At 40.7% G+C, this 27,652-nt stretch overlaps 1 protein-coding gene and 1 long non-coding RNA gene across 5 annotated transcripts; one reads left to right on the forward strand and one right to left on the reverse strand.

Moving 5' to 3' along the window:
• The first annotated feature begins 2 nt into the window (after nt 1-2).
• Nucleotides 3-1,000, forward strand: LOC308193381. The gene is made up of 2 exons (XR_013949587.1): nt 3-75; nt 816-1,000. It is a non-coding gene; the product is annotated as an uncharacterized lncRNA (long non-coding RNA).
• A 5,130-nt stretch (nt 1,001-6,130) lies between these two features.
• Nucleotides 6,131-27,489, reverse strand: LATS1 (large tumor suppressor kinase 1). 4 transcript variants are annotated; one of them, XM_080587990.1, is made up of 8 exons: nt 27,197-27,489; nt 23,323-23,832; nt 19,903-20,038; nt 15,156-16,684; nt 9,720-10,302; nt 8,409-8,591; nt 8,049-8,155; nt 6,131-7,048 (listed from the first exon to the last, which is right to left on the reverse strand). In XM_080587990.1, exons 2-8 carry the CDS (start codon nt 23,671-23,673, stop codon nt 6,533-6,535), a joined length of 3,405 nt encoding a protein of 1,134 aa, XP_080444116.1. In that variant the 5' UTR covers nt 23,674-23,832; nt 27,197-27,489; the 3' UTR covers nt 6,131-6,532. The 4 variants fall into 4 exon arrangements, with proteins under 4 accessions (XP_080444116.1, XP_080444114.1, XP_080444117.1 ...); XM_080587988.1 differs by having other exon boundaries at nt 19,888-20,038; XM_080587991.1 differs by having other exon boundaries at nt 15,156-16,681; nt 27,197-27,488.
• Between the last annotated feature and the right edge of the window lie 163 nt (nt 27,490-27,652).

Genomic DNA, 27,652 nt, shown 5'->3' on the forward strand with positions numbered 1-27,652 from the left:
GCGTCACTTCCAGCCCGGCGGCCGTGAGCGCTGGTGGCACGTCGCCGCCCGCTTAAGGCTCCTGTTTCGGCGCAGGTATTGAGGTTGTGGCTGTTTTCTTTAACAATAATTATTACTTTAAAAAAAAAAAAAAAAAAAGGAAAAGAAAAGAAGAGGAAAAAAAAGAGGTTGAAAAGTGTAACTGCATTGGCCGGGAATCGAACCCGGGCCTCCCGCGTGGCAGGCGAGAATTCTACCACTGAACCACCAATGCTACTGCGGAGACCGTGTTCGGGATACCTCAGTTAAACGCCGCGCGGCCGGGCTCTGCCTGCGCCGCCGCCAGCTTTTAAATGGGGCGGGCCCGCCCCGCCGCGGCCGTTTGAAACCTGGCGGCGGCCGTTGAGGGCAACGGCTGGGGACGTCGTTTTTATCAAGGTGGTTTTTTTTTTTTTCCGTGTACACTTCGTTTAACAGCGTATGGACCCGCTGTATGCACACACAGTGTTTTAGCTGAGGGCGGGCAAGTCCCCTTTTTCTTATTTGTCTGATTTTCCTGATATAAATTCACTCAGAAGTCAAACAGATGCCAGTAGTTGGTAGGGACTGAGCTCACATAATGCTGCGCAGCTTCCTCGTTTCAGTTATTTTCTACTTATTTACTCTTAAAGCTGAGTGAATTCCTTCCCAGAGATATGGTGGCATTAAACAAATTACAGTAACACAAAGATACCTCGGCCATCTTAGGAGCTCCGCTTAGCACGACTCTGAACGCAGGGGACCCTCACCAACAGCCTCCCAGGTAATTTTTCGGTCCTTTCTCTTCCCGAGACAAGGTGTAAAAGCACGTGAACTTCCCCTGGCTACAGGTGACGAGAAAGAAGGAGAAAGGCCCCACGGCCATAAAGCAAGTTTGTTCTCCTGAGGAGAAAGGATTTCACACAGCGAGGAACCAAGCGCCACCAATACGAGCAGGGCCTGCTGCAGTACAGTTTCAGAGGCAAGAGCAACCTGCAAATAGGTGCTTTATTTACCTATTTACTTCCTGTAATTTAAGACGGGTTTTGCCTAGTGAAGAGCATGTATGCATTCCTTCCACAGAGCATGCGTATTTACTGCTTTGTGACAACCTCCAGCTCTTGAAACTGCTATAAAGGGTGAAGTTCTGGGCAAAAAAAAAAAAAAAGCATTATGTACAACAGGGCAAAGAAATCCAGATACCAAGCTCAGCGTGGCAGGGGCCACAGAACAATGTCCTTGGGTACCGTGTCCCAGATGGAGCAGGAACTTATCACCTGTCTAAATAGACTCAGTTGCTCAGCAACAAATAGGATCTAAAGGTTGGGCACGATAGAGCAGGTTTATGATAGTCCATTAGGGTGAACTCGAAAGACCTGCAGTACTACGTAGTCTTAATTATGTTTATCTCATCCATTCTTTCCCTTTTACTCTTGGGATGTTTACCTGTTTGACAGTGTTAAGCTGCCACTGATTTAGTTTGTGTTTAACAAATGTCTGACCTTAAAATAGCCCTTTCTATATTAGTCTACCTGCAAGATAAAGCTGTTGATGAGTTTTTTACAATTGAGTTTTTGTATTATACCACTTGATTGATATAAACTGAAGAAGGGAAAACTCTCCAGCTCATAAGCTGATGACGAATGAAAAATAGCTTATATACGTATATTTCTATATTCTCCCCACAAATCAAAGGAAGAAAAATAATAATATATAGTCTCCGCATTAAGACACTGTGTTTACTGTATGGGTAGTTTTATATGTGCATTTAAAGAAGTGGACTTTGTTAAAGACAATTTTCCCTCTTCCTAATAAACATGAAAGCTGGGATATGTTGCATCTCTTTTAAGAGAAGGAATAGCTTTATGCTACATAATGTATGCATAATAAATAAGCAAAGTTTTAATTATTTTGATGAAAAAGGCAGCAGACAGGGAAAGAGCACCAATAAATTCAAATCTTGAATATCAAAATGTATACTTTTGAGAATACATTACAAGCACGAGGCAATAGCTAACTACAATAACATTTCTGCTTTTAAGCATACACAACTATTTTGTTAACCAGTAGAGCTGTTGCAGTATAAAGGAAACTCTGGAGAGAGGGACGTGAAGGAAAACAAAACAAAAAAATACATCTAAGCAACTACTGTTTAAATTTCACATTTCATTAGCCAAAACAAGAATTTGATTTTCACTTACTGTAAAGATTCTTGTATTTTTCATTACCCCAGCAGGTGTTACACTACAGAAACTGCTGAGAACAGAAATAGTTTCTAAAACTCTGAAGGAGCGTCATTGATTACCAGCTGCTGGTAACTCAAAAAGACGTAAAGATGATTCAGTTATCCTGTTCACAAGTTCTAGAATTCTCTCTTATTCTGAAGTAACTTTTCTGTAAGTGTAGTGTTCTGTCAGTGCAACCATCCGCTCACAGCCCCCAGGTGAAATATGCTTGCTGCACTAACAGTGGAGTCAGTGGGGGCAAGCAAGTCTCAGTTTCTCAGCTAGCTGGTATAGACAAAGGAACAGTAAAGCTGGCATCTTGCACAAAGGGGAAGGACAGTCTTGGAAGGACCAACTGGAAAAGACAGCGTAAAAGATGCACTTTCTTTCCATGTGAACATCAAAGGACTCAGGGATTATGGTCCAAGCCACCACCACACACTCCTATAAAACCCAAACACACCAGAAAGCATTTGGACATCACGTACCACAGACCTGGCAAAAGGGGATGCCCATGTTATGACAGAGACAAGTAGAGAAAACTCAAAGGCTAGTGAGTAACTTGCTATGGCCAGGAGATAATGCAAGATTTTTAAGTTTACTAACTAGGCACGTAATAAATGAACAATTTCCTTAAGCAGAATTGTGCAGTGGTCTATGTATTTAATTGGAGGATCCAAAAAGAAAGTTTATGATACAAAAAAGACATTATATATACATATACACACACAGAATATATCTATATGCTTATATAGATAAATCAGTAAACTTGAATAGTGTCTTTATCAAGAGCATCTTAAGGCATTCAAACATCTTACTGTGACATTGATCCAACTCAGTATTTTTTGCTTTGGCTGAGTTAAAGCAAACTGATTAAAAGGTCTGATCTGAAACGCCAAAGACCAATGCCTAAAGGTATCTTGGGTGACAGCAGCAGCATCTAAGAACCCACCCACCGCACTATTAGCTAAATAATATTAAAAGGAGTCTAAATAAATCACTCCCACTCACAGCTTGGAGCTTTGCAACAGCAGAAGATGTCAGTCTCAAAGTGACTTTCTAGCCATATATTCTATAGATTCTATTACAAATCGAGGATAGAAAAGATACAGCAAGAGGGCCTGCCCTAGAATAGAATGCCACTGAATATCAAATAGTATTTACAGTACAGTAACATGATTATAGAACATTTTATAAATACAATTTATATGTATACAAGGGCACATAGGAGAGATTCATTTTCATGCTTTACAAAGTAATCCGAACTAAAACTTACTGCAGAATTCCACAGCTACTGGTTAGGAGCCTCTCTTCTCAACTGCCAGTACAAAGCAATCCCCATGATGAATCACAAGAGAAATACCCATGTTTTAAGCAGCAGCTCTGAAGAATCTCAACAGACTCGAGAGTGTGAAACATGAAGTTTCAAAACATGGGTAAGGCAAAGTGTGTTGGCGAGTTGTGCCAACATTTATATAAGTAACTTTCTCTTCTCGGAGAAGAACTTGGACCGTAACACGCTGCATTTTTGCAAAGAAATATATAATGCTTTAGCATATAGATGGCAAAATTCAGACCCGAAATATTACAACTTCTAACACAAGGTAACAGAAAATGCTAGAAGCATCAGCCCAAGTCTAAAAATGGGAGGGAGCTCTTCCTTTGTTTCACAATGGTAAAATAGTATTTAATATTTCAGTACTTGCACATGTCCATGAAACACTAGATAATCCCTTTTCAATAAAAACAATTGGCTTTGCTTAAACAGAACTGTGGTGCCTTTGCAGGACCCTTCTGTGTTTTTTTTTTGTGGTAGTGGTTTTTTTTTTGTTTTTTGTGTTTTTTTTTTAAATCTAGCTAGAGATCAGTCATAATGTTAAATTGGAATACAACATAATATAAAGCAGGCAAAGGAGAAATATACTCAGATAAAAATGCAATTTTAACAGTCAATTTAATGAAGAACTGACATTATTTTCTCTGCAAACTTCACAAATGGCAAGGTAGGTTTCATTAAATTACCTTTAACCAGTAATATATTATACTTTACTCCAAGCAAAGTAGACCAGTTTTACTGGGATACTTACTATGAAGGAGGATAATCTTTAAATGTTTATTTACATTGAAAACAATCTTTTTTACATAATATATAAAATGGAGTAGCTATACACTGCAGCCATTTTATAATATTTAAGCTAAATGAAATTAATCTGAAAAGCTATTCTGTTTCAACAGCTGTAGAACAGCTAGACAGAACATACATTGTTTTATTAAGCCCATTTTCACTGTAGCAAGCAACTACCTGCTAAAATTTTGTTTTGTTTTGTAACCATCTCATAATCCTAAGCACTTCACAGTAGAGGGGTGAACTTCAAAAAAAATGCTTTGTCCTGCGATGAAGTCTGATAAAGAGGGCTGGCAGCATGGAGACGTCTTAACTGCAATTCACTCCCTCAGTTATGTCAACATAAACCATTTTTTGGACAACACTGGAAACTGGATCATTTCAATGAGCACGCCCCACAGCAACAACAAACAACGTCCAGATGCTGAACACCAAGCAGTTTTTTCACTGATCCAGTAACAGTGTAGTACCGTAGCTGGCTGCACTGGCACAGAGAGAGACACTGAACTGGAGCACAGAAAGCAGATGAATGCCTGGAAGCGCACAAGAATGCTTTAGACCAGCTCGGTAAGAAACCTGAATTAGCAAGCTAGTGTCTGCTGCCAGAATAGCTATGATGGTCATCATGACAATGCAACAGCACAAAGTAATAATTTAAGAAAGCACTAACGCTTTACATGTACATCATTACATCTATCCATTGGAATTCAATTCCAAGGATGAAGTGTTTAAAAAGGTAGTGCATTTTAATGTGTTAGCTTCAGGGGAGGGAGAGAGAGACAAAGAGAAATAAAAGTGTAATTCTTTCTGCCTCTCACCTGCAACTCCCCGTTTTGTCTCAGGGAATTCACTGACAGGGCTGCCCCGCTCCCTGCACCCAGTAACCTCAGCAGGCTCATTACCCTCCCAAAATGAGACCAAGGGGAAGGCTGCTCACCGGCCATGGAAAGTTACCAAAAGAGTAATGCAGAACGCAGCAGGCAGCCCTAAGCTCCTACTTCTGTTCTGAACAGGGCTGTGAAAGACGGACCACTGAAACTGTGCTGAGGAAAACAAGCAGCTCAGGTAGACGGGTGCACAACATTTCTCCTCGCTGCCTGCGTCACTAGGAGGAAACCTGTTAAAACCAAGGGAAACCGGTCTCCGCAACAACAGTCTCAAAAGCTGTAATTTACACTTTTTTCTCATTACTTTTTCAATCATACAATAAACTATTCTAAAGTTTAGTTTTCAAACTAAAGATTCTAACTAAAGCAGTATTTTTTTTCAGACTTTCTAGTTTGGTTGTATTCAGAAAATTAAACTAAATTGCAGAAAGTATTTTTCCTAAAGCTTGTTTTCTCTTATAACTGTAAGAGAACTGATGACAGGAGACAATCACGTTCTTTCTGAGTGAGCACTCCTCCTGCTTTGAGAGTACCACACACACACTACAGCGTTACTAATGTCAAATTTGATTATGTATTTAATGAAAGACCAGTTCTAATGTGTTAATCACTTTATGATCATACTACAGCCAAGACACCTTCTCGTTCCAAAGCTGAGAACTACACCATTACCGCAGCAGCTGGAAACACGTCACCAGATAGATGGCTCAGTTTTTCCCTATACTGTGAATAATTAGGCTAAATACAGTGAGAAGTGAGGGTACAGCAGCCTCTTCCCCACCCTTGTTCCACTCCCCCCCCCCAAATGTATCAGAAAGCTTTATTAGTGTAAAGTAAATTTTATATTTGGTCAATGCAAAGGAAGAACTGTCATTAAAAAAATTCTGGAACAAAGACTTGTTTTTTAAAATTATTTAGTATATGTACAAATAGATACCAGGCATCATCTTCAGGTGGAAAAAAAATAAATCACTATTTCCTATTTTAAGTACTTAGAGTACAGAGAACTGGTAATAAAATTCAAGTGATAATTTTTTCACCTAACATTGAATCTCTTCTAAATTAAACAATTAACAATGATGGAATAAATTAATATTTGAAAAAGATTTCCCTGTATTTTGGGGAAACAAAATGTACAGAGAGGGAAAGAGAAGACATAACTTTCTTAGTGTTTCAAAACAAAATAAAGAGCGTGCATATATTCACCCTAGCAATCTTCTCTCAATCCTGTTAAGAGAGGAGACTTCTCCAAAAATCCAGCTGCAAAATAAACTGTTTGTTTAGTGTTTATTCCTCTACTAAACATAAACCAGGTCACGATTTTGAACCCCTCTACCTGCTTGTTCTTCATCATCATCATCGTCAGACTGCTGTTCTGAGTTTTGGGAACTACCATACTCATACTCAATGGGCTTTGGATTGTTGTACGGGTAGCCATTGTCATCAAAAAACCTTCGGAACGTGAACTCATAAAAAGCATGCTCAGGATGTTTTCCGTTTTTGTACCATCCGTTCAGGGTATCATTTACATTCCCTTCCTTATCATCATCGCTCCACAATTTATCTGGATCAACTGGATCAAAGTTTGATGTGTCCGTAGGATGAGCAATTTTGGGAATGTAGAAAGCAGACTGCCGCCGTAGATCACTTGAAAAATCAATAGTCTTAAAAAATGGATGAGCTTTTATTTCATCTGCACCATTTTTGCCTAAACGATCTTCTGGCCCTCGGCAGAGTTTAATAATAAGGTCGGAGGCCTCTGGAGTCAGCTTAGCTTGAGGTGGAATATGAAGCGAAGTTTGCCAGTTGATAACCTTTAAAACAAAGAGATGTGATTTTCTATTTACAATTTCATTAAAAAGAAAAACCACAGTGAAAATTAAAAGAATAGAATCATTCAGCATGAGGAAGTATTTTCAAATAAGAGAGGGCAAATGTAAAGCTGCTTTTTCAGAAACACAAGCAATATTTTGTGTGGAAATTTGGCAAAATCCAGGCAAAACTTACGTTCCAGATCTGAATAGAGTCTGGCATGGAATATGCCTGCCATAAGCCAACAAGGATATCACAAAAAACAGTGCCTGGAACCTAAAATTAGGCACACGGCTTACAGTCTTAAAAGAAGGTGTGGGAAATTAATTTTTAATTATTTGATGTATTGGAAAGATTAACACATTTAAAGTTAAACATTTTAAAGTTACTTCAAAAATCTGAAGAAAAAAATCAGTTGGCCAAACTATGTTTGGGCCAGCTAATATCTTGCAAGCTGAACACTGTTCTGTATAAATAGCACTGCGCAAGACTGCAGGTGGCTTCCCTGTAACAGCTGAGGCTCAGGAAGGGAGGGATCGATAGCTCCGAGCTGCCAGAACCCTAAGCAGCCACGGTCACCTGCTGTTCCTCCACCTCTGCAGGCTGAGCACCTACAGAGGCTTCACCAAAAGAAATCTGCTGTAGGTAAGAGGGCATGGAGGCCACATGGAAAAATGAGAAAAGGCTGGAAAATGAGAAGTGAAAATAATAACTGGAAGCAGGTGCAGGAAGCAAAAGGGGACACCTGAGATCTGAAATTGGATTTTTAGTTGGCACATTTACTGCATGACCAGACAAAAGATATGAACGTGATTCTTGTAGTCTCCTGGTGAAGTAAGTGCACCACCACAGTAACGTAACATTTACAGTCCTCTTAGTTTACAACATGCTTGGATAGAGCAGTACTCAAAAAGTTCACCTTTGATTCCATTATAAATTAGAAAAATCATTTAAATTTCAACGCTGTTTTTCAGCCTGTTAACATGAGATTTTAAAAGTTACCTTCATTTGTGTTTCCAGAGGTGTTTGTGCCAGAAAAGGAGGCTGCCCCACTAACATTTCAAAGAGAATTACTCCAACACTCCACCAGTCACACAACTGTGTGTAACCTGAAATGAAGTTAAAAAATAAAGATATATTTAAAGAATGGTAGTCAGAGCCTTAGTCTAAATTTAATCTTGTACTTAGAAAAGGTTTGCAGGAAAATTCTATTAAATACTTAAGATTTCCATATTAATAACTATTTATTGTCAAAATATGTACTTGGGTGAAGTGGTCTTGTAAGAAAGGTGAAGCTACCACTTGAACACCAGTTACTCTGCAGTGAAATTACAGTGAAAAAAATACCAATAAATGCATTACCGGTTCGTAGCAATACTTCTGGTGCAATATAATTAGGTGTGCCAACAAGGGAATGGGCCAGACAGCGCTGATGCTGACGCGCAGCCCTGCGTTCAAGTGGCTTCAGCCGATCTCCACATCTGCAGTTTGCTGGGTCACCCCACTCATTGCTGAAATCCATGCTGTCCTGACGCGCGTGATCACCTATAATCGTATGAGAAAGATGACAAAATTGAGGAAGATTATTTTAGTACTTAAATTAAGAAAGTTTCATACTTGTATTAACATTCTTATTATAAAACCAGAATCTACTTCAATTTCAACACTCGAGAAAAAGATTTTAAAAGGTCTCAAAACATCAGGATTTTGGTTTTTTGCTTATGATACGTACACTTACAATTTCTCAGGACACTTTTTTAAAGTTAATTTTAGCATAACAATGAGAAAGTATCATATTTGATCTGTTCTAAGTTTTTTTCTTTACAGAACTACTCTGACTGTACAAGGCATCTAATATTCTTGCTCTTATACGAAAATGCAACACTTAAAACATCAACTGAGGCTAATTACCAAAAGATAAAACCAATCGTATTTTAAATCTTCAACATTTTCCTATTATTCCGTTTCAATCCCATATCTTGAATAATATAATCACTTTTGCTTCCTCTCCAAAGACTGCAATAGTCTGGCCCAAGAAACATGATGATTTAATAAAAGTTAAAAGCAATTTAAGAATTGTTTTTAAAAATAAAAACATACCTTCAGAAATTGAAAAGTTAAATTTAGGTTATTACATGATCAATAAACTCACAGGACTGAGACTTTTTTTTGCTCTTCTTTGTAAACCATCGTTTTAAGTCATCAAGCAGGGGTTTTTTTTAAAGTCTACTTAAACCTTTCTCAGAAATCTATAGTTTACATTAAAAGAAGTACATTAGACACTTGGAACTTGGGGCGAGATTTTCACGAACAATGAATTTAGAACATCAGTCCTACCTTCAAAACAGAATTACTTAGATAACAACCATAACTGTTGCTACACCTGTGATCTTCTCCCTCCAAATTTCAGAAACTACTCATTGGACAAACTTAGATCAGCATAGCTTATTCCTTCTCCCTGAAGGAATCAGTGCCTACCTATGCTTACAAACTCCCCCTAACTAAAGGTTGCTTTTTGTAATTTGAATGGCATGTAGAAGCATTGCTAATGCTTTATCGTCCACAAAGGAAATGTCACAGTAATTTTTCTACTAGTTATTTAATTCCTTGCAGAGAACAACATGTCGACAACATTAAAAACAAACAAACAAAACACTTTTGTATTTCTCTTACCACTCTGGTAGTATTTTGAGTCATGGGTCCATCGAAAGCCTGTACAGAGCCCGAAGTCAGTCAATTTAATATGACCATCACGGTCTATCAAAATGTTATCAGGTTTAATATCTCTGTGGATGAAGCCCATTTTATGAACACTCTCAACTGCGCAGGTCAGTTCTGCTGTGTAGAACCGTGCCAGATTTTCTGGGAAGACACCCATTCTAATTAAGAGACTCATCATATCACCTCCAGGAATGTAGTCCATTACAAAGTACAAATTGTCCTTATCTTGGAATGAATAGTACAGGCGAACCACCCATTCATTATCAGCTTCTGCAAGGATATCCCGCTCAGCTTTAACATGAGCGACTTGATTTCTAAGCAGCACATCTTTTTTTCTCAGAGTTTTTGTTGCATATAAAGCTTTAGTATCCACTTTTCTCGCTAGGCAAACTTCCCCAAACGCACCAACTCCCAGGGTTTTAATTTTTACAAACATCGACTTGTCCATTTTAGCTCTTCTTAGCCGAATGTAATTAGACTCTTTCTGGCACAACATTTTCCTCATCTGATCCCGGGCTTCCGGTGACAATCCAACCTGTACAGCAAACAGAATTAAATCTGAAGATGAACAGTACTCTTAGTTCTTGGTGATCTTCATATAATTACAAGGCTTAAGCAAAGCAAACAAAATACTTATATACAGCATGGGAAATAATACTACAAGTTTTTTTTTTTTAAGTTTACAGATTAGAATTCTATCAAAACACAAAGGAGTGATAAAAACAAAACATGATCTATGGGACACTTTCGACAGCAAAATGCATGAGGTGCCATGCACCAGCAGGTTCTTGAGAAGGGAATACGTTCTTGAGGAGAGAAAGGATAAGAAAATACAAAACTGCCCTCACTTTAGCCAACAAGACCACGGTACAGGAAGAAGACTGATAGTATTCCCTTCCTTCTCCTTACATTTTCGTACTCTAAACTTATAAACCAAAAGGTTTTCAAACTTCTGAACAAAGCCACCCCTCATATCATCTGGCAGATCACCAGCACAACTACACAGCTTAGGAGTTCGTGAATTTTTCATTTCCACACCATGGAGCACTAGTTGTCATGGCCTCAGATAGCCAATGGTCTACAAGTACTGGTTTGGGAATCACTACATCAGTCCGTAAAGTGCTCTGCAAGCTCCATTTTTCATGGATTCTCTGGATTAACTGTGTCATTACTGAGCTAATTCTTTACATAATTGTTTCAATGTATTAGTCTGAAGATTCTACAGCCATATTTGAGAACTGCTCCCCTGCAAGGTTGGTTTTTTTTTTTTTTTTTTTTTAAGAAATTATTTCTACTGGTTCTCCTCACTGAAGAAGACCTGCCAGAATTTCTGCCTTTTATTTCCTCTTGAGTGAAAGAAAGTCTAAAGAGTTTTCTGACTACTTTTATGTCAAAATTAAGATCTTAGCCATCTTGGAAGACAACACTGAACCTGCATCTCTAGTAAAGGGACATTAAAAACCCTCAGGTAGTACAAGTTGAACAATTTGTATTCTTGCAACTGTTCAATGCTTGTTCAACAGAAAAGTCACAAATATTTCTGATTTAAGAAGATAAACTCTTCTCTTAGATATACAATCAAACTTTACAAGCCATCCAGAAGTCTCAAGAAACTAGGCTTTTCATAGTACCCATAAAAAAGTAACAACTAGCTTTCCAAGCCTTTCTTTGCAGAATAACGATGCAGCCTTTAAATAAATCTTTTTGATCATACTTGGCTAAACATTTCAGCTTTTTACAAACTTTACTAATCTCATAATCACTATGAACATGTAGCTGAGAGGACAAGATAACACCTGAGACTAAGAAGATCCTTTTTTACCTTACTCATCTCTTTGGGCCTCAGTTCCTCTTCCTATAAAATTAGGATATTTCCTTTGTGAGGTGTCTTACAAACTACTGCAAGTTTTTAGTAGCAAAATACTGCAAGTAGTATTACTTGCAGTGTTTTTTGTTTTTTAGTCTGAATAACAGTGCAATAACTGCACTGTTATAACTGCCTCCCCGATCCTTCATGCAGAGCAAAAGGAAGCCAAGACGTCCATAGGAGCAGTAAGTAGGTAATCACTAAGCACTAAGTTAGGTAACTACTTGTCGAGACCTGTATAAACTGTATGTTAACAGATGATTCCTACTTTGCCTAACTTAAAGCCTAACTTGAGACAAAATATATTTTATATTATAAATATAAGTATTACATATAGGGTGTTTAAGGAAAGGTTGGACTCAGTGCTTAGGGACATGGTTTAGTGGGTGACATTGGTAGTAGGGGGATGGTTGGACCAGATGATCTGGGAGGTCTTTTCCAACCTTAATGATTCTATATGACTGAGGAAAAAAAGGAATGATAATGAATGATATCTAATTAGTCTTTTATCTTACAAATCCTTCCAGGATACCATGTAATGTTCATTCAGAACACAAACATACTGTTAGATCACAGAAAATTTCTAACAGATCCCAAAGAGGTGCAATTAGGAAAATGCAGATGAAATGCTCATCTACTCAAAAAAGATTTAAATGGGGAAGGTTGTCTCAAACCTGAGACAAAACTTGTCATCAAAATCAGACAAGCAGTAGTTGGGATAGGGTAGCAGTAGTTTCAGACCAGACATGGGAAATAGGTTCAGCTCCCTACTCCCAATCAAGTACAGCAGGCCTGTGGAACTGCCCTCTGCAACCCACTACTGCAGGAATACCCAGGGCAGAGATGCATTCAAAGACATCTCAAGTTTTCTGCGGATAAACACGCTTAAAGCACACTTCAATGCAGAAGAATGGATTCCTGAAGAGTTCAAAATGTCAAGATGACATCTGGAGACTTGTTAAAGTTCAGACAACGGTGGGTCAGCTTCTCAAGTCTGCTTCAGGGCAGCCCTACTCACACACGGACCGAATGCCACTGAGCAGCTAGAAAACTAGCAAAGAACATGATCTAGGAGGCAACAAAACACTAGAAGGAGGGAGATCCAACACAGGAATTAGTCACTGCAAGACATACAAATACAGTCTCCAAAAACCCTGCAGATTTACAGTCTAAACCCTGCAGATTTACAGTCTAATATCTGCTCTCTAGCTGTTCCATCCAACCAATTTTGTTGTGAAAACCAGCCTAAGTACTCCAATTTGTCATCTGTTCCCCTAACCCCAGTCTTCACATTTTCCTACGCCATTCATTAAAACAAATGTTCATCTCAAGCTGATCACTCCCTGCACTGCAGTATTTTCCTAGAACTCTTCACATCTACAGCATTTACCAAAAATGAACCGGTTTTGTCAGCTGAGTAAGTGCTTCTGCACATACACATACATTTCTAATCGATGCCAGACACAAAAGCTTCCTGAATTGCTATATAACGCCACACAATTATTTTACTTCCTTCTCATCTTGCCATGCCTTGGATCATGACTGACTTAGTTTCACTTTGCGACAGAGATATCTAGCATAATATTTGGGCACGAGCGTAAGGGAAATCAATTCGCACATTTAAATCAAGTATTTTTGAAAGACATCCACTCTACTCCCCAGGAAACCTGACAGCACAGAAATATATCACTTATTCTAGAGATACAGCATCCTGTGAAAGCAGGTACTTCTGTTGGGATGCATTCTGTTTGGTTTTGATTTGTTTTTCCCTTTCAAAATTTTCTCCCCTTTTGGTAGGAAGAAAAAATTAGATACTTGTTTAATCCTCTTAAACTTCCTGAAAATATGTAATGGGTTAGTTTCCCTTTCTCCTTCTCATGAAGACCTGAAATATACTTCATTATTTTAGGAATCTTCACCTATATCCTGAATAGGAGAGGCCTGCTGCAGCAAAATACCTCACTTCCTCTCTCCTCCAGTCTGCAATTAAACATCCCAGCTTTAAATCTAGTGTAAATATTATAAAATATCTTTTCTTATATGAAAAACATCCATTATGGTGCTTTAAACGTACAAGAAAATCTATAACCAGTGCCTTCATTTAAGTAAGACTTATGCTTCCGATACTATGGAACAACACAGTAAGAAGGGAAAGTGAAGTCTGCAAGTCAACATTAATTATGATCTTACTTTTAAGTACTCAAAAATAGTCAAAATAAAATTCATGCTTAATTTTGATGCAGGATTGCATGCAAAGACCTCTAAAAAGGGATCATGCTATTCTTAACAATAAATACTGTTGCTCCAAAATCTTACTTGCCTACACAGGGATGGAGGCTACAGAGTTCAGGAAAGCTTCCCACACCTTACCAGTTTAAATCAGCTGTTAGTGGAAGTGAAAAGGAAAGAGAAAAAACTAAGAGTAAAGATCTAGAAAAAGAGTTGCAGGAAGAAATCTTGCTAACATTTACATATCTCATGATTAACCAAACACTTACAAAACACTACAGCTTACAGTACGAATTTTCAGAGTAAGAAAACACAGATAAAAAGCAGCATTTCAAGAGAGTGGCATAAGGCAAATACATTCTTTCATAAAATAAATTTAAAGGTACATCATAGTTATGTCAAATTTTCAGCTACAATTGTCATGAATATATAAAATAATACATCTCAAATCTCCATTTCTGCAGGTCTTAATTGCACTACTTCTCACTGTTTTCACTTCTGAAATTACACAGGTATATATCAGCTCCAGCTTTTACCTTTTTGATTTGTTTTCATAGAACATGAAATCTCAGGAAATGGACCACTGACTTCATGTGGGCATAAAGAAATTGATTTTACATGTTGATGCCTGGTTTTTATTACCCCATTCAATTACACCGTGTTCAAACAGACACCCTTACAGTCTGCATTACAAAACACTCAGGTAAAATGTACCACATCTCTCTCATTCTAAAAATGTAACTTCTGATTACTGTTTTGTTGGATGTGAAGTTAAAAAAACCCTCTCACTAGGGGGGAACAAACTGCAGAACTGCAGGAGGTATGATTGTTTGGGTGACTGCATAAAGGCATTAACCTCCCCCACCACTCGTTCCTGCTGTGCTACTTGTACTTGCAATGTTTATTTAAATAGGTATCATTAAAACACTGCTTGCTCAAAAATTAGGATCACGTAGAACCCATAACAAAAAGCTATAAGTCATATAGTTATCTCAGTTCATGTAAAAATGATTTTGCTTCTTCTGCCTTACTATACATGAGCTATACGAGCTATGTTTAGACACACAAAAATTTTACTTTAAAAAATTAATTTATAAGACAATGAAGCATGTAAATAAAGCAACGAAGAACTTGCCACATCTGAAACACAGAAACTAAAAAGAGACTTCAACACCATGCTTATGCCAGAATGTTCTATTTATCTGTACTATTTAAATACCCTACCATTAAGACATTTCTTAAAATTGATACGGGAGCAATTCTAGTGAAAAGACTTAGGAGAAAGAGTTTACCCGCATCATTTCATTCTCTAGTTGTTTTTTCCGATGTAAACGCTGCTGGTGTGACTTGAGTATATTCTCCACGTGCTGCTCCATGAAGAATTTAAAGGCCTGAGGGGAATAACTTTGAATGCGAGACTCTCGTCGTTCTTCATCTTTCTTGTTTTTCCTAACGGGAACAGGTGATGTTGTAATTTGTTTCTTTTCTTTGTCTGTTGAATCGACACATTCGTAACTCTTTTCATTCTCTTCCTCCTTAGATAAAATAGGTGGCTCCTCCTTGTTGAGCTTGGGTCCTGCCTCGTACGGATGGACAGATGGACTCTGGTGTAGCAAGTGTTTTGGGTAAGGTGGTGGGGGACCCTGGTAATTTGGAGCCTCTGCAACAGGCGCCATAACTGCCATGTTTGTAGAGGGACTCTCGGAGAACGGGATGGTCTGAACGGTCTGCACGGGTTGCGGCATCCAGGAGGGGTGAGTCGGCGCTAAGGCAGTCTGCAGCTCTGGCTTTAACACACGCATACTCTTCACTGGCTGCTGAATGGGAGCTGGTGTTATAGCTGTTACCGTTGTAGCCGAAGGCTGAGAGCTGCTGGAGTGGCTCTGCCTATTTCCGTGATGGTTGTTGAAAGAATTTGAGCGCACGGGAACATTGGGCTGCCACGTGGGGATTTCGTGCCCATTGCCAGGTGACGACTGGGGTTGCACGGGAGGAGGCTGCGGCCAGGACGCGGGTATTCCAGCTACATTTGTGTTATAAAGTTCCATGTTGTGACTGTTTCTATTTGGCACCATCATCGTCTGAGGAATATTTCCGTTAGTGTATGCTGAAGGAGGAGCAGATCCTCCTGCCTGCATCTGTAGTGCCGTAGGACTTTGCCTGTTAGTTGGGTTTATAGGGTAGGGGGGTGGCTGGCGACTCACTGAGTTCCCAGACACAACGTTCTGGTGAACCATGAATTCCGCCTGACAATTACCGTTTTGCATTCCAGCCCTTCCTGAGGGGAAGCTAAATTTGCTGTTGGCTGAACTCTGCATGATTATCGGTTGCCTGCCAATGGGGACAGCACTCATGCCTCTCTGACCCTGCCCGGAAGAATTCATGGCTGGAGGATTCATTGGTGGAGGTGGGTAACTATCCTGCCATGCCCCGGGTGGCACCGGAGAGATGCGGGTGATCACATACTCCATGTTTCCAGAGTAACGCTTGGTTTGAGAGTTGGGTTCCCAGGAGGGAGGCGGAGGAGTAGTCCCCCTTGGAGGGGGCGTCTGTCCTCGAGGAGGCGGAGGAGGAGGAGTGACACTCCTTATCTGGGGTAGAGGCGGGGGGTTCACTCTCTGTCCGTTGCCAGGATGAGCCTGAGCAAATGCTGCGATGCCAGATCCAGACAACGGCCTTCCTACATCAGGCTGAGAGCTGGGACTTTCTGAGCGATAAACCACACCGTCTCCCAGGGACGGGCCGTGCCTCTGAGGGACCAGGGACTCCTTAGAACCCTTCCAGCTCTGCTTGCGGTTAACCGATTGCTGCACGGTCCCTGCTTCCACAAAAAGAGAACACAGCATTTGTATTATTAGAAATTGTTTCTATTTACTGTTTGAATATTTTATTCTTCCACATTAATTGCTACAGAAACGTGATGGGAATTCTCAGACATTGCATAACCCAACGTATTTCAAGAAAAATGTACTTCTACCTAATAATACAAAGCATGCTATGGTAATATGACCAATATACAGTATAAGAGCAAACAAATTCAGTGAAATTTTTGTAGACATTAGGAATCACTTTTCTGAAGATGCATTTTGCTGCAAATGCTGATGCACTCATAATTTCTCGTTGAGGAAAAAATGGTAATATGTAATGCTATTAGGCACATGATGTATTTTTAATCACGAATACAAACAACACCCAGAAGAGCTCTTCAGTACAAATGTGAAACAACAGCATGGAAAAACACTTCTAGTCATGTTGCTAGTCATTCCAGAGTGACGCCTATAACAGATTAAGTGTTCCTCAACTAAAAATTAACTGAATTCTGAAGAAGCAAACAGCCCACTTAAACCCTTGTCTGCAATACAGCTCATCCAAACTTAACCAAATTTTGCACGCGAGGAATATAGTCAGGTAATTGAATTTTAAAGTTAATGTCTATATTAGTATGAGTTTTGTGTAGAGGCAAGAATTTAAACTGAGAGCAAAACTTAAAAAGTGCTACAAAATATTTACTTTCAGGTGTTATTTTACTTGTCATGCAAAATACTACATATGAAACTGATAGCTCATGCAGTCATATTGTGCTTTTTAGCATGTGATTATCTAGACATTTGTAAACAATATAATCATTGAAAGTCTCTGGATTTTCAGTAAAAGAACACGTTAATTACGATAACTTTGTGAATAATAATGAAAATTCTAGCTAAATGATAGCATTTAGCTAGCTGCTTCATACAAGCACCAACCTACTTCACAGGCTAAATGAAAGTAAATGCTGTACTTTGCTACTCTTGACGACCAATTTTTCCTCACACCTATACCGTCAATTTAAAGAGTAACTTTACAGAGCCAGCTGTTCGTCATTCGACTTTTGAGTCAAATACAAGTTCAGTGTTTCTACTGCATCTGGAAAGCACAGCTTGTTTAGGTTTACTCTTCCAAAATCTTGTAAAAAGGAAAGGCATCAAGATGTATTAAAATGTGTTTGCACATTAAGAAAGCAGTAATAGCAACTGGCAAAATTCTGACTCTGTTGCTACTAAAGCTCCAGTCTGTTCCCTAGCAAATGTTGTGCCGATTTACAAGAAGGGTCAGAAAGAAGACCCTAGCAATTACAGGCCTGTCAGTCTCACGTCAGTGCCTGGTAAAATCATGGAGAAGATGGTTCTCGAACTTATTGAGGCTCACCTGGGGGACAAAGCAGTCACTGGTCCCAGCCAGCATGGGTTTGTGAAGGGTAGGTCCTGCCTAACTAACCTGATTTCCTTTTATGATAAGATCACCCGTATGATGGACCAAGGGAAACCAGCTGATGTGATTTTTTTGGACTTCAGCAAGGCTTTTGACACGGTTTCCCATAGGATCCTACTGGACAAAATGTCCACCATACAGCTAAATAAAAACATCATACGATGGGTGAGCAATTGGCTAACGGGCAGGGCCCAAAGGGTTATGGTAAATGGGGCTGCGTCAGGCTGGCGGGCGGTCACCAGTGGGGTCCCTCAAGGCTCCATTTTAGGGCCGGTACTTTTCAATATTTTTATAAACGATCTGGATGTAGGAATAGAAGGTATTTTGAGCAAGTTTGCTGATGACACCAAACTTGGAGGAGTTGTGGACTCGAATGAGGGTGGAAAGGCCTTGCAGAGGGATCTGGATAGGTTGGAGAGCTGGGCGATCATCAACCGCATGAAGTTCAATAAGAGCAAGTGCCGGGTCCTGCACCTGGGACGGGGAAACCCTGGCTGCACGTACAGACTGGGCGATGAGACGCTGGAGAGCAGCCTAGAAGAGAGGGATCTGGGGGTCGTGGTAGACAGCAAGTTGAATATGAGCCAGCAGTGTGCCCTGGCAGCCAGGAGGGCCAACCGTGTCCTGGGGTGCATCAAGCACGGCATCGCTAGTAGGTCAAGGGAGGTGATTGTCCCGCTCTACTCTGCGCTGGTGCGGCCTCACCTCAAGTACTGTGTGCAGTTCTGGGCACCACAGTATAAAAAGGACATGAAACTGTTGGAGAGTGTACAGAGGAGGGCTACGAAGATGGTGAAAGGCCTGGAGGGGAAGACGTACGAGGAACGGCTGAGGTCACTGGGCCTGTTCAGCCTGGAGAAGAGGAGGCTGAGGGGAGACCTCATCGCAGTCTACAACTTCCTCGTAAGGGGGTGTCGAGAGGCAGGAGACCATTTCTCCATTAACACCAGTGACAGGACCCGCGGGAACGGGGTTAAGCTGAGGCAGGGGAAATTTAGGCTCGACATCAGGAGGGGGTTCTTCACAGAGAGGGTGGTTGCACACTGGAACAGGCTCCCCAGGGAAGTGGTCACTGCACCGAGCCTGTCTGAATTTAAGAAGAGATTGGACTGTGCACTTAGTCACATGGTCTGAACTTTTGGGTAGACCTGTGCGGTATCAAGAGTTGGACTTGATGATCCTTAAGGGTCCCTTCCAACTCAGGATATTCTATGATTCTATGATTCTATCTATTCAAACATAAAGTCTGCCTCAAAAAAAGCATACAGGCAAAATCTGGAACCACACAGAAAATTAAGCAGAGAGGGGGATCTTGAAATAGGACATACTAAAATACAAATATTGGACCATGTGATATATAAATACATTATTACAAATACATACACATAGTGCTGCTGCGTGAGAAAGTGCATTAAGGTAAGAATTCAGTGCTCACCGCTGATTTCTAAAAGGGATGTGACTGAGAAAAAACATGAGCATCATACGAACTAGGGGCAAAAATGACTAAAATGATATCTAAATGTCATTCCTTGGATAGAGTACTTAGATACAACACTAAAAGCATGTAGTTATACAAAGAAAGGTTAACATATTCACACTAAAGACACCTATCTTCCAGAAATATTATAGAATTTACATACTATTTTTAAAAGTGAAAACCTGTATCTCAGCACCTCTTCTCTTCCACTGGGGGCACGTGAAGGAGGAATTTGCTATTTTATATTTATTTTCACCTGTAATAATACAGATAGCGAATTACTGAACGGATATACCTACCTGGTGGTTTCATACCTGCGTTTACAGGTCTTGCTGCTGCTGCAACCATCTGTTCCCGACGAGGATCCTGGTAGCTCATTTTACTAATAAACTCAATGGCTGCTTCTATACTACGGTTGTTAGTTTGTCTAAGAGCTTGTATAACCATATCCTAAAAGGAGAATATAAAAAATAAGTTACTAAAAATGGCAAGAAGACCAAAAATCATGAGGATTTAACCATATATCCTCCAGTAATTTTAACAAGGTACATTACTGATTTCTCTCAATTTAAAAATAAACTAAAAATGCTGTCTTCACAACAGATCCTCCAAGAAAATCAATAGTCTGGATCTTCAGGAAGAAAAAGTTAGCTTGTTTAAGTACCGTATTCTGATGGAAATTGTGTCACCTTGCTATTCTTGCAAACAGTTTCTCTCTGTAACTATTATTACTGATAGGCTCTATCTAGGTAACATCTAGTTTACATGATGACCAGAGGTCCCTTCTGACTTGAGTTATATTACGAGAGATACCCTACTGAGAAATTCAGAACGTCAGTTTTTGCTCATTTTCCTTCAACTTAGAATTAATTTTGTCAGCAAATATCCATATCTCCTCAAGAATTCTTACTAGTGAAGACAACAATACTCGCAGAAATTCTGTTATTGTTGTGGTGGATTCAGGCTCTGTGTTCTCAGAGATCCAAACAGAAGTTTTGGACAGCCAGCCAATCCCAGCTCTGTCAATGGAAAACGTATCATGGACCAGCAGTTTTTCCACTGACTTGAATGAGATCAAGGTCAAGCTAAAGATACAGATCTTCAGAGGTGGTTAAGAGTGAGACACTCGAATCCCACTTCATGGAACACCGTTTGTGCAGCTGACTCAGAATTTGAAACAAATCTACAGCATAATGCCCTAGACTTAGAGACACTGCTGTTAGTGACTTGCTGTGGTCTTACTTTGTCATATGAAAGCCATCAGTTCATGTTACATTTGAACAGGTCAGCAGCATCCAACAGGATCTGCTTACTAACAACATCAATGGGAAACCCAGGAGGGCTCAGAAGGGAAGTGGTCAGTATCGATTTCAAATTCAAACCCACGTTTATATTTTCATCACACCTGTGCACATTTTTGACAATGCAAACATACACACAGCCTTCAGAAAAAAGTAAGAACCCATAAAAGGATTTTAAAACAAACACATAGAGAGAATAAGGTTGCCTCAATGCTTACAGACCAGCTGATGTTGTTGAATAAAAGTACACAACCAGCAATATTTTAGAAGATGAAATTTAAGTTCCCTCCTCCACTAACCAGAGAACCAGAGGAAGAGCCAGCCAAGGGATCTCTCCCTGCTCTGGCCGAAGAACAAAATCAACGCTGGTCACCTATGTGACATGGAGTATTTCACGTCTTGAAGAGTGCATAAAACATATGAGGACTGACCTTGAATCTCCCTATGTCAGAAAAATTTCCCGTAAGCAATTTAAGGTTTGTCCTGTTTTGTTAAAAACATGCACAATTAATTGTATTTTCCCATAACTTTATTATTATATATATCATTTCAGCTTTAATCCTGAATGCTACTTACTATTAGATAGAAGGGCTGGGGGGGAATGACCAAAACTTCTATGATATTCAATATATGAAGAAAAAAGGGGGGAGGGAACAAAATCATTATGTTTCCAAACTTCAAGTGGTGACTGAGCCTACAATACAGCAAAGACCTTCCACTCATTTGAAACAAGTTTGCATTGTTGCCTCAAATCCATTTTCAACACCCTAATAAAATCCCATTAAAAACTGAGATGAGAAAACAGTTTATATAGATAGGCATAGATCAGAGCAAATTAAAACGGAAAATGAACTTGGTACCTACTAGTTATAGTTAGCCTCTGCTATAAACATAGTAGATAGATTAGTCTCTACAGAAAGCCTCTGGTAACCCACCAGAGATCCTTAAAGTAAGAGGTGTACATGTAATCAGCTAAATCACAAACACTCCTAATTTAAGTCGGAAACAGCCCAGATCAGCCAACTGTAAGCAGCTAACACACCCCAGCTACAATCCATTCCAGTAAACTATCCCAGCTCAAAATACACCCTCATTCCATTCCTACTTTCTGTCTCACCCCCACCACACCCCCAAAAAATGCTTTCAGCTCTGTCTGTTCCCTGGTGGTGTCCAAAGGCCACATGGACTACTGGGGCAACATAACTGTGGGTTAAGTCACGGCAGGAACTGCTCACAGTGTCTGAAAAAAGGTCCGTACAATTGCAGGCATCCTGTGAATTCTCAGTTATATCCAAGAACAAAGAGTAGGAGCAAAGGATCCAACAGAAATACCAACTTGAGGTGCTTTTCATCCAGCCACATACCATTCGGCAGTTTGCCAGTGACTACAGGATCACCCTGTGAAAACGGGTTTGAGAACTAACCTACTGCAGTCACTGCACTCCTGAAGAGGCAATCCCTGTTGTGGTACTGGGCTTTTTTCCTTTGGAAGACAGGTTACAAAAAAAAAAAAGCAAACCACCCACTTTTGTGCTCAGGTCTAGAGAGAAGGAATGAAAACGGGCATAATTTATGTTGATGTGTAAATCTCAGTAAAAACACAGGAGCAATAAGTACATTCATTTTATATTACTGGAAACCACATTTCAAACTCCTTTCACTTATTAGGATGAATGGAAGTAAGTTTAGTCAATAATTACTAACATTACAAATATTACTAATATTTAGTCAATAAAAACTAAATAATTACCTTCTTCCCTGGTTTTTTTATAACAACAGTAATAGCAGAATAATTACTTATGTCCAACACTCTCAAGAGCAACGATCTCTACATTTTTTCAAGAATATACTGCAGAGAAGACACCCCGCAACTGTATTTGTTACCTATTTTGTTATTTTAGCTGTATCTGACAAAGCATATAGTGACAATAGCCATTTTTTCTTTACAAAATTGGAGCTTCAGTTAACTACAGATGTGAAAGGCTCATTAAAATTAATTTCTGAAATATTTGTTCATATTTAATCAGTTTTTACTGCACACAATTTAAAAACTCTGTGGAGTATCAGAGGCAAAATCCATGCTCTAAGGTGCCCAGTTCTCTCTGCTTAAAATGATATGAATAACTAAAACAATCTATCCCTACCACGTAAGAACACGTTGCACAAGGTGTTAAAAAAAAGCCAAACTTCTTTAAATTCTTCTGTTCCTCTCCTTCATCCCAGTTTCATTAAGGCCTGATTACTAATTCACCTAGTCCTAATTCACTTCCTATTAACAGTTTTACTAAATCCTGATTAAAAACCTACCAGATTTTCTAAAAGCTATTTTGCTTCTCCTATGCTGTTTAAACATTCCTTGATCAACAACCCCCCAATATGCACTGGTAGTTTATAGTTAGCAGAACACTACATCTTGAAAATAAAATGTTTCACCTCATCAAAGCCAGCAGCTTGCAAGTCTTGCAGCATTTGACGATTAACTTCGGATGTTCCTTTGACAGCTGAGGTTGTTTCGTTTGCAAAAGGCAGAAGAGAGTTTCTTATCTCCTGCAAAACTTTATGATACGTTACAAATTTGGGGGGATTTCGGCCTTGTCTAGGATCTTCAGATGACATTTTCCCCATGCTGTGATCAGCTTTAGCAGCATCTGAGGGTTTAGGTAAATTCCTGAGGCTCTCTCGTATTTCCTGTAGCATCTGCTGGCTGCTGCCAGTATAGTTACTGGCAGGAAAAGTCTTAGGCCTCATTTGTCTATAACCTTCTGGTTTCTCACTTCTCTTCATGAAAACATGTATATATGCAACCTCCACCAAGGACTCGCGCGCACACAGCTTCCAGAACGGCTGGATGGCAGTCTCAGAACTTGCGAAGGCAGCGACCGTTCACTGTTGAAACCGGGATCCTCCCAGCACTGAAGTGTGTCACAACCCAGAACAGCTATCCTGTCAAGGAAACAAAACAAATTCCTGTTATACACCCACTGGTGAAAGTTCACGGTGTAGCACCGGTGGCAGTGAAACGTTCACACGCAGCAGGGCCACCATCACCCACGTTCTCTCCATCAGCACTCTTGGGAGCTGAAGGAGCCTGGAACATCAAGAGTGGAGCAAGCACGCTAGCTGCTCGACCATTCTGACATCGAGCTCCGCGAATAGATGGAAGCGAGAAGCACAAAGTGCCAGTGAGAGTATAATAGCAGCGATTGTATCCATTCTTCACCAGTCAGTCACAAATGTAAAAAGTTGCCAGTTTCACTGCAGGCAACATTATGATTTCTCGTACCCTCTTCCATTTAACTCCGCTTAAGGTCTCCGTTTTCTAAGGCAGCCACAGACTCTTAGCTCGAGCCTTCTCGATCCAGTCTTACTCACTTTGTTAGTAGTTATGTAATGTTTTTTTTATGTGGAGGGAGATGGCAGCAGGCGGATAAAAGCAAACTAAAAAACGTTCATCAAACTTTCTTACTGTAATTGTTTAACAACTCAAGCATTAAATTCACTGAGAGCATAACTGTGACATTTGGTAAGGGAAACGGAAAATTCTGCCAAAACCAAATAACTTTTGCATTTTGAAGGAACTGACTCATCAGGGAAAGAACCCTGTGCTCTGTAGTGAACTACAATCTCTGCATTTGTGCCGTGCTTTCGCCTGCACTGTAACTGGGTATGGCAACAAAGGTGAATCTCTGAAGAAATTACAGCGCCTTTGCTTCTTTAGAGTATCATGGAATAAACCTTTTACAGCCTCTGCCGCTCCGCGGAGGCAGATCACATACTAAAGACAGCACAAGATACAAACATTACATCGTCTAGCACTGTCTTTTTTCCACAGGCAACTAGAATGGTAAAGCTGAACTCACACTGCTCTGTTACTATAATGTAACGTCCAAGAGAAGCAATACAAAAGTGTTCTAATTTTCTTGTTTCCATTTCTTAATGTGTTAAAATTTTGTTTTCCCAGTTTTCTGATGATACTTCTCAAGGAGCCAGCTGCACCCACAAACTTTCTTTGTCCTGCGGTGGGTTTGAAACTTTAACTAAATGGAATTTGGTACTGATACTAAAGCTTTTTCCTGCAGTCTGCTAGCATGCAATTCTTCAGCGCTCACTGAATAAGGAAGAAATTATCAGACATCTAAGTGAGTTTTAGTAATAAACAGCAAACTTTTGCTCGAAGCTTTAAGAAATCTAGATTCAGATGAAAGCATGTCATGAGAGCAACTGAAACATAATTTAATTTTGGCCACTTTCAAGATTGTTTTCAAAACATGCAATATTTAAGACCACATTGAAAAGTACTTGGCTAAAAACATTTTTTTGCTTGGGATGCTCTTTTCCTTTCAATAGGCCTGCTTCAAAAAGAAACGCGTTGGATACACAAGTGTGGGAATACATGCTACTAACGCTTAAAAGAATCACCACCTCCAGAAAAGTGAAGCCTCTAGAATAAGCTCATCCCACAACATACAACAGAGCTAAAACAGCTCAGAGGCTTAGTAATTTAGATTCCTTGTTCAAATTCAGTCAAAATTAAGAATAATCATTAGTTCAGCATTGGCAGGGTTATCTAGATAAAACAGTTGGTATCCACCTTGTGGCAGACAAATTCCAAATGAGAGAAGAAAGAAATGTCCACGCACAAGTTATTCTTTTTAACAAGCTCCAAAGGCCTGGAATTCCAGAGGAAACACTTGTTTAGCACCCATGTATTTTACCATAATTTCATTTGGTATTTCATCACGTACTTTATGGTTACCCCAACGGTAGCTGAGATAAACGAATGCAACACCCATAAAATATCTCAAGGTTAAATTAAGAGGGCACTTAACCCATAAATCCAAAGACCAAGACTCTACCACCAAGGTAGAGTGCGTAGATCATCTTGTGCTTTGATGACTTTATGTACAAAAATGAGATAACTGAATTTCTTTTTACAGTGCTTTGAGAACTTTAAGACAAGAGATTCTGTGTTTGACAACTATTATTTTGCTGGCAACTGCAGCATAACAGGATATGCGCTAAGCAGTCCTGGAAAATAAAGCTGCACTTTCACGTAGCAGAAGCAAAGGTTCACCAGTGTAAAGCGGCCAGTCTGCTTATCTGCCACCACTTACCTGAGCCAGCATAATTGTCTGTAAGGCCACGCAGTGTCAGCCAGGCTGGGGAACTCACCCAGATAAACGGTAACTTTTTTTTCGATGGGTTGTTTCTTTGGCAGCAGTATTGGGTAACAACAGTTAGACGTGTACGTGAAACTACAGCCTTAATGGCTCAGAAAACCAATCAATCTGGCCTCCAGTTTAATGAAGAAAGAGAAAGCAGGTATTTATTACCACCGACTACAGTTTACCTTGCTTTACATATGAACCTCAAAATTCGGGTCATCTACTCTTACAGACATTTGCATTCATTTTAAAATGAGAAAATCCTAAATGATCACTAAGAAACCTTTCTCAGTTGCGTACCTCTAACTAGCAAGCACTAACTCCAGCCGAGGTATTCTCCCTGTAGTTGTGTGCCACTAAATGTAAATGATACGCGTTTGTTAATGCTATTTCCACTAATGAAGTTCTCTACTTCACTAAACTAATTAAAGAATCGTTTTTCCTTTCAAGAATCGAGGGTATTTTCTTCTACAGGTCAAACTATTAGGGGAAAGAAAAGATGCCTTTTTACAGTATAATCACAAAGACTAGACTTGAATGAAAACACAGACTAGTTGCATACAACTGTCAATGCCTTTCAATCTCTTCTGGGGAAAAAAATGAAAACTACACAGCTTTCTGGCAGATTTGGAACATTTCATATCTAAGAGAATCTTGAACCCATTTAAATATTCCTATGTCCAGCCGAGTTATGAGCATCACACTGTAATCCACGTTTGGTTCCCTCTTTCCTGTCCCTATTCTAATAACTTATTTTATACATAATCTCAATGAAGCCTTTACTGCTAAGGGGAAAAAAAAAAGGAAACAAGAGAGCAAAAGAGCGGACGAGGACTCGGGACACGTTAAGTCCGCAGGGGCTCGGCTCAAGCCACCCCCAGGAGGCGACCCTTTGGCTCACCCGCAGCCGCCGGGCCGTGAAGCCGCTGCCCAGGGGCTGCCTTCCCGGCGCCGAAAGCTTCCAGCGGGTGTCAGGAAGCCGGGCACACGCTGAGGCGGCCCGAGGCTGCCCGAGCACGGCGCCGGCTGCCTCGCGGCGCTGCCCCCGCGCCCAGCCCGCACCCCGGGGCCCTCTCCCCGCAGCCGCAGCCCCCGCGGCCGGACGGAGCCGGGCCTCGGCCTCCCGCCGCCCCCGCACCTACCCGCGGCCAGAAGGCGGCGGCGGCAGCGCCCCGGGGCCCGGAGCTCGGCCCCGAGCCGTCGGCGCTGCCGGCAGCGGCTCCGCTCTGCCGCCCTCCTGCCCTCCCTCCGCCCGCCGCCGCCAGGGGCCTCTCAGTTCGGCGCCGCCATTTTGTCGGTGGCTCCGCCGCGGCGGGCTTCCCGGATATGGGCACCTCCCGGCCGCCCCTGCGCCGCGGCCGCTCCCCGCGCGCGGCGCCGCCTCGCCTCGCCTCACGGGGCCGGGGGCAGCGCGGGCGGCGGGCAGGGCTGCTGCCTCGGGGCCGGGGAAACCGAGCCCCGCCGAGGGGCTGCCGAGGTTAAAAGGGCGGGGAGTAGCACAGGGTTAGCTGCCGAGCTTCGGGGGCGGGGGGAAGGCGAGAAGCGGTGGGTTTGTGCCGGGGGGGTTTGGTCGGTCCTCGGGGATGAAGGAGGGACTC

Source organism: Anser brachyrhynchus (genome assembly GCF_964034855.1).
Source record: "Anser brachyrhynchus genome assembly, chromosome: 3".
In the NCBI taxonomy this organism is placed as follows: Eukaryota; Metazoa; Chordata; class Aves; order Anseriformes; family Anatidae; genus Anser; species Anser brachyrhynchus.